The sequence below is a fragment of the Chenopodium album genome, chromosome 16 (genome assembly GCF_948465745.1).
Source record: "Chenopodium album chromosome 16, dcCheAlbu1.1, whole genome shotgun sequence".
Lineage (NCBI taxonomy): Eukaryota > Viridiplantae > Streptophyta > Magnoliopsida > Caryophyllales > Amaranthaceae > Chenopodium > Chenopodium album.
This window is the reverse complement of record NC_137849.1, coordinates 26938064-26950330: the sequence shown is the minus strand read 5'-3', so window position 1 is coordinate 26950330 and position 12267 is coordinate 26938064. Positions and strand designations below refer to the sequence as shown.

The 12267-nt window shown below is 32.1% G+C and overlaps 1 protein-coding gene across 1 annotated transcript; it reads right to left on the bottom strand.

Moving 5' to 3' along the window:
- Window positions 1-1980: 1980 nt before the first annotated feature.
- Window positions 1981-5275, bottom strand: LOC145584031 (pectinesterase 1-like). The gene is made up of 5 exons (XM_081640972.1): window positions 5139-5275; window positions 4237-4579; window positions 3030-3236; window positions 2663-2904; window positions 1981-2140 (listed from the first exon to the last, which is right to left on the bottom strand). The coding sequence occupies exons 1-5, from the start codon at window positions 5273-5275 to the stop codon at window positions 1981-1983; spliced, it is 1089 nt and encodes a 362-aa protein (XP_081497098.1).
- Window positions 5276-12267: the final 6992 nt, after the last annotated feature.

Sequence of the window (12267 nt, the reverse complement as noted above, 5' to 3'; positions counted from 1 at the left end):
TGGGGCGCTATGAGAGACCGTATGTGAGAGCCGCCTTTTGTGGGAATTCTTGGGGAGCAAGGAGGCCAAGTGGTCCTCACCTACTCCCTTAGTCATTTTGTGACACTTGTTGATTGTTTTGCCTTTTTTATTTGATTTTTTGATTTAAAATTAATTTGAAAAAGGGATTTTACCAACTCTCCCACATTGATGGGAAAGAGGAATGTTCAAGGGGATTTCACTATAAATACCCAAGTATTAGGATTTGGGAAATCCACTTTAAGTTGTGAGCTTGAAAGGATCACCAAAGGCGTGAACACTTTCGCTCTTAATACTCTAAGTTTCTTGGTCTAGCCCCGGCAAAGCTTCGGGGTAGGGGCTGTACGCGTCGGTCTCGAGGGTGCAAGGCGTTGGAGACTTTTGCAAGTGCAAAGCTTGGCTAGCTTTTAAGTAAGAGCTCTTAGTGAGCAAAGCACTCGTCGAGGGTAATTCCGTCTTTCCTTTCTTGTTAATTAATTATGTTGTTAATTAATTTGCATGTTTTAGTTGCTTTAATTTGTGTGCGGGTCATGGGATAGGTTTTAGTTCCGCATGGTATCGGACATCACGAAACCCAACATATTTCAATGTCTCTCAAGCCGAGGGTCACCATTGAAAATTTTCTAAATATAAAAGATACTACCTCTGATTTTTATTACTCGCAAAGGGGTATTATTTGTGAGATATAAAATATTTCTTTGTTGCGAGTAATGAGAACCGGAGGTAGTACATATTATAATGTTATAAGGTACATCACTTCAAAAAAAAAAAAAAAAAAAAAAAAAAAAAAAAGGAAAAAACCGCTGAAATAAAGGAATCTAAGCTTAAAATAAGAACAAGGAATGGCAAAGACCGACTAATATTTTATTATATTTATATCTTATATAATGGCACACCATTTTTTAAGGCTTGTATTTAAATAATCCACACCCTCATTCAAACGTTCCACTAATTTCACTTTATAATGACTTATTTATGCACTATTTCTATAAATAAAATAATTTCCAATAACTTTATTTTACAATAAATAATTCAATAAACTACCCCACTCAAACATTTCTTAAATTTCGTGCCCATATCAATGTTTCAATAAAATGTGAACGCCGTGAGTATTTTGTTTAATTTTTCTAATCAATATTTTTTATTTAATGTGAATTCATATCATCAACAACGTTTAAATTATATTTTTGCCATCTCTATTAAATATCCTTTTATACCTATGTGATGCCAAAATAAGTTCAATATTTACTATTACTATCATGGTAAAAATCTTCATGTTATAACATAGAAAGTGCCTTAAAATCATATGAATACAATTTATATTTCATATCATTTCATCTCATTGCCATACACTTTTAAATTAATAAACTTATGATATATGATGAGAGATGAGAATGTATATAAATGATTACAATACCAAAAGAATAACATTATGCAGTTTATGATGTTTATTATAATATATAGTTATAAATTATACTTGTATATAAGAACAAATAGGTTTAATTTAGTGTATTCATCAATCACCCTACTATGTACTTCTATTTCCTCGATCGTGATCTCTTTCATTCCCCAACTTCGGTTCCAAATTAAATGGCACGTTTCTTTTATCACGTTTATTAATATAAAAATTTAATAAAAAATATCTTTAATTATTATATACTATTGTAAAAAAAAAAAATATATTTAGTAAGTACATTGAAACGAATATAATTAGAATAGAGGAAAGGGGTGGCTCTTTACCTCTATAGGTTATTAGTTGAAAGCGCGAAACACAAAATGAAGTAAAAGTACAAAATATAATTAAAAGTCATTGTTGTATTAAATGAAACCTTTCCTTGTTGAAAGTCATCATTAGGGAAATCACAAGTAACTCTACAGTTAAGATCACCCTACTACTATATCGATGTACCCTATTTATCTTTTTTGTCATTTTTCAATTATGGCTAGTAAGCTAGTTTTATTTCACACTTTAGGAGGCGGAAGTAGCCATTTAGCCGCATCAATATATTCCAAACTGATGAATGTTTTTGCTTCTGCTTCTGTTAATTTCTTGGTATACGGAACTCGTTTCGCAAGTGATGCACCGGGACCTTTGTTGTTATACTCTCCAAAGAATACAGTCCTACAAACATTCAATTAAAAGACATTAATATTTTTATAGTATCATGTATTATAAACTAGGGCTTAGTAGCTCACTTTATTCATTCAAAATAGTACAAAAGAAATATTATGTTATTATTATTAAGACAATGGCTAGATTGAATTATCTAAAATTTTATACAAAATTGTATAGATTGTATTTAGATGTACTTTAAGTCATATATATCTTCAAAATAGAAGTGTATAGAATAACAACAATACAGTTTGGCGAATGACTTAAAGTGTAACAAAATATTTTTATCTATTTCATGTATGATTCATAACTTGTTAATTTTTTATTTTGTAGTATTTTTTTTCTTAATGAGGGTAAGTTCAAATAATATCACTTTTAAATTTTATTAATTTTCTCCCATGTATGATAGATCGAAGATTTTTTTTTTTTTTTTCTGCAAATAATTGAAAAGATGAACTAGGTGATAGTTTTGTGAAAACTTTAGATGATATAAAAATTTAATTCCCATCATATAGAATAAGAGATGCTTACTCTTGTACTTCGGGCTTATTATTGTTAGACCATCCCTCAGGATTGACAACATCGCTCATGGGACAATAGGAGAATACAGCTCGAGCTGCCTCAAACCATGCTCTACCTAAGACAGCATGACCACCTGTTCCAGTCACTGGACAATGGACAAATGAGTACCCACCTTCTCCATTTGGATTATTCCTTGCATGTGCAACAATCATTGCCATTTGATCACCCGATAGAACATGAAGCTCAGTATTCTGTCAATCAAAGTTATTAAATTAACTTTTTAGTGAGAATACGACGTTTAATGATTTTCTATCGAATTAATTAATAATTGACATTATTGTCCACATGGATCAAAGAGGAAGATAAATCGTTTTACCAAGTATAAAGATCTTGCTTCACCAAAGATAAAATCAACAGTCCCTTCAATATAGCAATCCTTGAAGAAATGTTTTCCTTTATCATCACATACAGTGTCTTGAAATCCCACAAATTTACAGTTATAAAATGCAGCTTTATCACCGGATATTCTCATTGCAACAGCTTGCGCTCCCTTTCGTTTTCCATCAGGTCTTGGAGCAGCATTCTGTAATTAGACAAATTTATTGATGTACTTTGATTTTTCATCTAAAATCAGGCACTTTCAATAAAAGTCATGTTATCAACAAATTTGTTTAGTTTTTGATTTTATTGTATAATTATTCCACATAATCGTTTAACTTAATTAGTAAATTGATTCAAACAAATGAACATTATATTCTAATATTTTTACTAATGATTTCCTTCCCATTCAATTCTAAATTTCAACCTATAGAAAGTTTCATTTAAAAAATATTGTCAAAGTCAAAAATTCATACGCTTTATACTTGGAACAATCTTGTGGTTGCATTAGCCAATAACACATAGTATTTTAAAATCTTTAATTTTTTATTCTACCTTTGTTCTTAAACATGTTCCCATTTTTCATTTTGCAGAAGTTCAAATAATGGCAATTTCTATGAATGTCGTTAAATTGTACTACAAAAAATTTTAAGATTGCATTATAAATTGGACATTAAGACGACAAACCCTCACGAGTACTTTTATTTTGATATTATTATCAAGAAAAATAAATAACAACTTATATTATTTCCATATGGGAGAAACATAAAGTAACGAAGGAGTAGAACTATGTAATCGATATTTTTTTTTTTATCTAAATCACTAAATTTATAGTTTTAAGGTACTTGAAATTTTATAAAGCTTAAAATGAAAATAAGCTTATGCAATAATTTGAATATTAGAATGATTGAAAATAGGGTATAATATAATACATTAACTATTAATTATATCATGAATTCTCCCATGTGAAATAATATATTCTTTGATTCTTAATAAAAAAAACTCTTTGTACCATTTAATTTCAGTTTATCTACTTGTGTTATTGCTTGAAATTATTTATTATCCCTTTAGAACCATAAAATTAAAATAAATATGCAATAAACTAGTATGTTAATTGTTAAATTTACGAGCATATGGAATTGAAATGTTATGAAAGAAAATTCAAAAATAATTAGTAATAATAAGAATGAGTTGTATATCGAAACAATTATGTTTGAAGCAACAAAGTAGTCTGACTCCACAATCAATGTTGCACTATCTACAGTCCCATATTCAGCAGCAGTACCAGCAAATGTTATAGTTGGCCTATTTTCAGGATCTGTTCCATAAAAACTGACATAGGATTTAAATCTATCAACTTTAACTTTTTCCATGTACTCTCCTGGACCAATTGTTATAATTACACGTTTTGTGTTTCCTATTTTAACATGTTTCACAGCATCTGATATTGTCTTAAATTTTCCACTTCCATCTTGTCTTACATCGATAGTTTCTACCCCACCACTTTCAGCTTCTACCACACTGGGTTCTAATGTTCCTCTCTGTGCACTGAAAAGTGAGAAAATTTGTTTTGATTACATGTTATATAAATTAATGTACAAGTGTAATAATTAGTATAATTTGAATATTCTAAAATAATTATGAAAAGTAGCACATAAGTTTACATATGGATACTTTCATACCTATCACTAATGACTATAACTAGTGTACATTAGTAGTTTATTTATAAATGATGCTCCCTCCGTCCCTTTATTATATGCCTATTTCTCATTTTGCACGGGAATTAAGAAAGTTAAAGATTCCTTAAAACTAATAACTGGGCATATAAATATGCATGTAGGGTTAGAGAGAGATAGAGAGAAAGAAAAAGTGGTTGGGAATTAGGAGAGAGAAAGTATTGGAAATTGATGTTAAAGTACAAAAAAAAAAAATGATGACAAATCATCAAAAAGTGAATAATATTGTAAAAAAGTACAACCTATAAATAGAAATAGACACTTAATTTTGGTCACCCCAAAAAAAAATACAGGCATGTAATAAAGGGACGGATGGAGTATGTGACAATATATTGAATAAAAAAAAATAAAAAAGAAATATATTTGGATACCTAATAGGTTTTATTGCAGCTTGAAACCAAGTATTAACTTCAGCATCGTTTTCTGGAATTAGAGTTTGTGCATTTATTGTTAATGTAATATTTACAAAACGAAAACTTGCAAAAGCAAATATAAAAAACTTCCCCATTTTTTTTTCTAGCTCCTCGGCTTATAAATTGTTATATTTGTAATGTGCAAAACGGTACCTTATATATAATATAAACAGAGAGAAGAAAAACAAAAAATATTCAGAGGCAAAACAGAAACATTCCCTAGTAACAATGGTTCTGAATAGGGTTGCACTGGGTAAGTAAGTCCATTATACAGCTTCCGAAAAGCATGGGAGGGCTAGGAATCAGAGGGTCTACATCTCTTAATAATGCGCTGTTATTCAAACAGGCTATTAGAATGCACCTTAACCCCCAACTATTACTGGCAAAAGTCCATAGAGGGTGTCAGCCTTGTGGCTTATGCAATGTGGCTAGGTCTTATGAAAGGAAAGGCAACCCTTCTTTGGGAAGGGTAAGCTTGGGAAGGATTGTCGAGGTGTTCAAAAAAGGGTTTGCTTGGAAGGTTGGGAATGGTGAAAGGATCAAAGCCATAATCATGCCGTGGGTACGAGGGGAGGTCCCAACGGTTAATTCAGGGTAAAGGCTAGGGGAGGCCATGAGATGGAAGGTGAGTGATTTCGTTGATGCAGAAACCTGCACTTGGAAGGCTGGGAAAGTTAGAGAATGTTTTGAGTGGGAGAGCGCGAAAACCATTCTGGCCATGGAGCTTCCTTCGAGGTTAGAGGATGATTACATCTATTGGAAACATCATCCTTCAGGAATTTATACGGTTAAAACAGGCTACTACTGGTGCTCGAAAGGACAAGGAGGAGAAAGGGGTAATATCACCCTGATTGATCAAGGTTTTGTTAAGCTCTTGTGGAGATTAAATATTCAGCCTAAGTGGAAGATTTTCATATGGAGATTATTCCATGAGGCCATAGCAGTGAAAACAAATTTAGCAAGGAGAGGGATTCACATGGATGTAACGTGTGACTACTGTGGAGAGGAAATAGAGGATTGCCAACATCTTTTTCGTCTCTGTTCTCTAGCAAAGGATGTTTGGGGGAATGGCCCCCTAACTATTTGCTCTAATGATTCTGGGTCCAACTCATTGAAAGGTTGGATTCAGCACTATATCCTGCTTTTTTATAGCGAGGATGGTAAGCGGAGTGCTTGTATTCCGATGTTTTTAGCTACCTTGTGGGGGCTGTGGAAAGCTAGGGATGAAGAGGTTTTCAGGGATGTGGGGAGAAGTCCAGGCCTAATTACGGCCCTTATTAACAAGGCTATTCAAGAGCATGAGGCTTTTATTTATATGACTATAACAGACATCCCTCCGGGCACCGGTACATTGAATGATCCGTGTTTCCCTCCGGGGTTCTACCATGTTCAACTCGGAACAATTGACAAAGGGTTTGCGAATTTCAAAATTGAAGTGGATGGTGCATGGGAGAAGAAGACAACAAAGTCCGGTATTGGCTGGGTAGTAAATGACAGGAATCATCTACATAATTCGAGAGGAGGAGGAAAGCATGGAGCAGCACTATCGGCCTTGCATTGCGAGGCGTGGGCCTGTCTGGAAGCCTTAATTTGGGCTAAGGATAGAGGGGAACAGGAAGTGTTGATTATGTCTGATGCGGCGGCACTCATCGATAATCTTCAAGGTAAGATAGGTAAGGAGATGTCAATTGCTTGGACGATCAAAGCTATTAAGGAAGCGGGACGAGGCTTTCAAAGGTGTACAATTGTCAAGGTCAAAAGAGAGCAAGTTCAAAGGGCTCATGACATTGCAAGACAATGTCGAATCTCGGGGTCCAATCTAGTTTGTAACTATTTTTAAGTTTTCCTTTGCTTTTGTCAAAAAAAAAAAAAAAAAAAAAATGGTTCTGAATAAAAGATTATCAATAAAATGGTATAGTACTAAAAATAAATTATTTTTCCTATATTAGGAAAAACTAATATCATGGTTGTTGGGCAAACACTACAAATGACAACAAAGTTCATCTCATGTTTTTTTTTTCCTAAAATTTTGTTCTTTTCAATTTAATGGTCCATATATTATTATGGATAATAAAAAATTTAACGTTAATTAAATGTTAAGTAAATGTTGATAAGCGCAAAATATTATTATTTGGGTCAATTGTGTGTTTTTGATGTGCCATTTTGATATACACTATACATAAAAACATTTTACTATATTTTATTTTCCATTTAGGTGTTTGACTCTTTTTTTTAAAGAAAAAAAATAGATTTAAATAATCCAACCTTTAGCTCGTTCAAATCTATTAGTCTAACCTTTGGATTATTCCTAAAAAATCCAAGTTTTGGGTGTCTTCAATAGGCCACATTAACCTAATAACCTATTGTTCACGTAATTTTTTAATTGAACAAAACAAATTTAAAAAATTAAAAGAAGCCTTTTTTTATTTCTCTCTCCTTCTCCTTCCCTCTTGCCCCAGCAACCCAACCCTTTACGAGGAGTTTGGTAGGAAGGATGGGATTGAGTGGGATAAGAAGGTGGATTAATAGATGGGATAAGGATAAAAATAGTGTATTCCATTGTATGGTATGGGTTAGAATTAGATTGGAATAACAAATAAAAATACAAAATTAACCTTCTATCCTTTCTTCACTCCCTTCTTCTTTTTATTTCATTAAGGGTAGAAATGTCTTTTACCCATTAAATATAATCCACATCCCTTATACCACCCCCCTAGTTATTAATTTGGAGGGATAACTCCCTTTTTTTATCCCTCTCCTAACCCCCCTCATAATCCCTATCCCTCTAAACAAACAAAGGACATGTTAAATCCCTCCGCTTTTATCCTATCCCCCTCACTTAATCGTTGAAACCCAACCTCCTAACCCCTAGAATTCAGCCACCTCCAACCACCCAACCAAACCCATAAAATCCCTAGCCACCCACCTCAGACAACTTCCCAAAACCGTGAAACCTAGCCACCCAACCCATCGAAACCTATCTAACCCAAAACCCTGCCACCACACCCATGAAACTCAACCACCCCCAAAATCCCTCTACAACCCCGAACCCAAGCAGAATTATCAATCTAGAAATGGTGGGAGATCGTAGGAGAAAAGGGCTTTTGGGGTTGGTGGTTTCGAGATTTCGGAGGTTGGTGGTGAATTTGGGGTTTTTGAGGGTGGCTGGGATTTCGGCATTTCATGGTGGTCGGGATTTTGATGGTGTTGTTGGTTTCGGGGTTATGGGATTGATGGTTATTAGGTTTTCGAGGTTTTTAGGTTGGTAGTGGCAGGGGTTTCGAGATTTCGCTGGTTTTAGGTGGGTGGTAGGGTTAAGGAGGAGAAGGGGTGGTCAGAAAAGCAAAGGAAAGGGGTTGTCGTTACCGAAATTGATGGAGGTGGAGGAAAGGGGCTGATTTAAAAGAAAGGGAGTGGAGTGGGAAAGGAAAAAAAAAAGAAATTAAAATTTTTTTCATATAAGACAAATCAAAATGTGACATCTGGCAAGATAGCCTGATATTGTAGGTTGATGACCAGTTTGGCCTAATAAAATCAAAGACTCCCTAAAGCTTAGATTATATTCAAGAAAAATTCAAAAGTTGTATTAATAGATATAAACGGCAAAGGTTGGATTATTTAAATCAATTTTTTCTTTTATTTCAATGTGTTTTTTATCATAAGTAAAATCTTTTGAGCGAAATAGTGAAACTATTGTCGATGGGCTATGTTTGCACATTTAGTCACAAATTAAAGATTGAAAACATAAGCATTACAATAGAAACACAAAATAAATCATGACATCTAGAGTGAGTTCATAGAACAGCTATTAATATATGTAATATCTTTGATTTATTAGTGAAAGAAAAAAAAATAATAAATTATGTAGATTTAAATTTTTATGGACACATACTTCTAAATTAAAGGTATCATTTGTTTAAAAAAAATTATAGGTATCATTAACACAATTGATAACAATGTCAATTGTTATGAAATTCAAAATTCTGACTATTACAACTTAATCAACAAAATAAATTAAGTTATTTATGTATACATACGAGGAGGAGGAGGAGGAAAAAAAAATGTGATCGAAACATTTAATCTAATTTAACTTGCATAACCTAGGCCTCGTTCTTTAGAGCTACTCTGCTCTGCTTTGCTCTACTCTGCTGAGCCCTGCTCAGCTCAAATCATATCTGCTCTACTTTACTCTGCGCTGCTCTGCTCTATTTTCAAATAATAATTAATAATAAAAATAATAATTAATATTCAATAATAATAATTAATATTGTATTGATGATAATAATTAATTATTTTAAATAATTATAATAATTATTAACATTAAAAATAATTATAATAATTAATAATATTAATAATAATTAATATTTATTAATCATAGTAATAATTATCAATAATAATATTTAATAATTCAAACTATTAAGAATTAATATTTAATAATATTATTAATTAATAATTTCTATTAATTATAACAATTCTTTAAAATAAATAAATAATAATAATAACAATTAATAACAATTTCTTTTTATAAACATTTGATATTAGAATCACAATGTATAAAAACATTTTATGTGGGTATTGATTGTTAGTTCATTGAGTTGAATTATTTTTCAAATCTTTCCATACAATTTAAGAATTAAAAAAAGAGGTTGTTTTCAAGTAGTACATTGTATATCATTATTATTTTGAGGGTTAAAAATATATGATTAAGACATATTTATAAGTAAAATCATTACTACTTATTAAATCATTTTATTTTAAAATTTTTGTGAAATGAATATAAGTAAACTGTTGTTTTTTATCTTTATACTACTAGGGAGTTTTGCGCGCGCTACGCGCGCGTTCTAGTGTGAATTTTAACATGTCATTCTTGCTTTGAGATGTGGTAATGTGGGGGTCATTTTTTTATTTTTTTTTCAAGTAGTTAATGAGTTTGAAAAGAAATGTATATTGGGTAAATTTAATAAAAATTAATAATAATATTTTTGATAAGGTAAAAAAATAAAGTGTATGGCTTTTGTAGTTGGACCAAAGCTAAGTAAGGTAATTTCTTATGGGTTATTCATGAATTGGGCCTAATTTTAATAGCATGTTCATTTTAATAGATTTACTATTTGTTTTTTTTATATTTTGATTTGATATGGATAAAATAATAATAATAATAATAATAATAATAGGATTTTTATTTATTTATGTTTTTTAAGCCTATAGGTTTTGCAATATGTTAAAAGATTTGTTTTTTTATCATTTTCTATGCAAGGAAATAGGTTAGTAAAGTAATTGACATGCATTGACTTTTGTACTTGGACCAAAGGTAGCAAAGATAATTTCTTATGGGTTATCCATGAATTGGCCTAATTTAGCAACATGTTTATTTTAGCAAATTTAATATTTGTTTTTATTAATTTTGGATATGGATAATTTTAAATGTAGTCAAAAGATAGGAGTAATTGCTCTAATTTTCTTAAGTGATCTTTCTTAAGTTGTCTCCCTCTTTAATTTCTCTTCTAAGCTAATTGTCTTGATGTCCTAATGTGATCGTTCTTAATTGGTCTTTCATCTCTCCAAAGTCAATTGACCCTATTTTCATAAGTTACTTTTCTAGAGGGATAACCGTCTCCTTTTCTTTCTTTAGTTGAATTCATTGCCATGATTTTATTAAATGATTTCTTATGTGGTCTCTTTTTCTCTGTCGCGTTTTTATATACTGTTTTCCTAAACTACTTGTATTTTCCTAAGCTAATATCCCTAAACTTCTTAGAAGAAATTTATTAGAAAAAAATTAAAATTTAAAGTTAAAAACCCTTGAGTACAGAAAAATTCAAGAGATTGCACACTATTTTAACACTTCCTATCTGGTCGTAAGTTTTAAATAATGTAACACTTCTTATAATGAACATGATCTACAATAACTTTTATGGTTTTTATTTTTTATTTTTTATTTTTTTTTACACCATTAATTTTCACCATGTACACTGTAATTTACATCAACTAAATCTAAAATCTAAAGTCCATATTTTTCATATTGCTCTAAATGCCGAAAAAGCACTAGATTTTAGAACTTGTGAACCAGTAAATAATTATAAGAGCACTAAGATTAGTAAGGTATTACCCCTTTTTCTCTCTATTTTTTTTATATACCCCAAAGCCAGGTTATATCACCACCACAATTGGCCTTTTGACTCTTACATAGACTTGGATCCACCTATACATATTTTATACACATTTTCAAGTAGACAAGCACTTGATCTTGAGACCTTAGACAACAACCCTATATATTTGTCCATCTTACGACATTGCGTGCGCTGTTAGAGCAACAATTGGAATGTGAACACTTGTTCCTGATTCCAATCTTCGAATCTCTTTCGTTGCTTCATAGCCAACCCATCTGTGTCATCTACAGTCACAAGATATTATTTTGTAGGAAATCAGGAACTTATTAACTATTCTGAATACATTGGATAATCAATATAATTCAATGAAGTGTACCTAACAGTCCATCAGATTTAAGTCAAATGGAGGGAAGTTCCGGCTTAGAGTTGAAGTTATACTTGCTGCTCCTTCTGGTAAGCTAGGGAGATGTTGTGCAGCATCCTTCGGCATTTAGAGAGGATTTGACAGTGTTTACTGCCTGTAATCCATACCCGACAGCCATCAGTCTAGCTCCTACTTTTCCCAGCATTATGGTAGCCACTCTCTGAAGATCTATCTTCTGCAAGGAGGATCTTAATTCCTTCTAGGATTTCTTCTGTTCACTCGAATTCTTTGCAAAATGCACATCCTTCCTTTCTTCAGAACTGCTAATCTTCTGCTGTCGTCGAAATCTCTCAGACTAAGTATGACCCATACAACCTCAGAATTATCATCCCCCTCCCCCTCCCTCTTTCTCAGACTAAGTATGACCCCCTCCCGCTCTCCATCCCCTTCCCGCTCCCCCTCCCTCTCTCTTTTTACCTCTCTCCCCCTTGCCCCTTTATATCTCTCGGTTTCTCTGTATTTCCCTCTTTTTTAAAACCTCCCTTTCTTTTTCCCCCGACCCATCTTTCTCTTTATCATGTATCTCTTTCTTTCTATCTATCGGCCATGCTTT

Excerpts from the sequence above, each read along its gene's own strand:
- LOC145584031 (XM_081640972.1), bottom strand. The coding sequence starts at position 5,275 with ATGGGGAAGTTTTTTATATTTGCTTTTGCAAGTTTTCGTTTTGTAAAT. Across the intron at positions 3,237-4,236 it reads TTGTTGCTTCAAACATAATT|AATGCTGCTCCAAGACCTGA; the intron begins GTTTCGATATAC and ends GTCTAATTACAG. Across the intron at positions 2,905-3,029 it reads AAGCAAGATCTTTATACTTG|AATACTGAGCTTCATGTTCT; the intron begins GTAAAACGATTT and ends TTTGATTGACAG.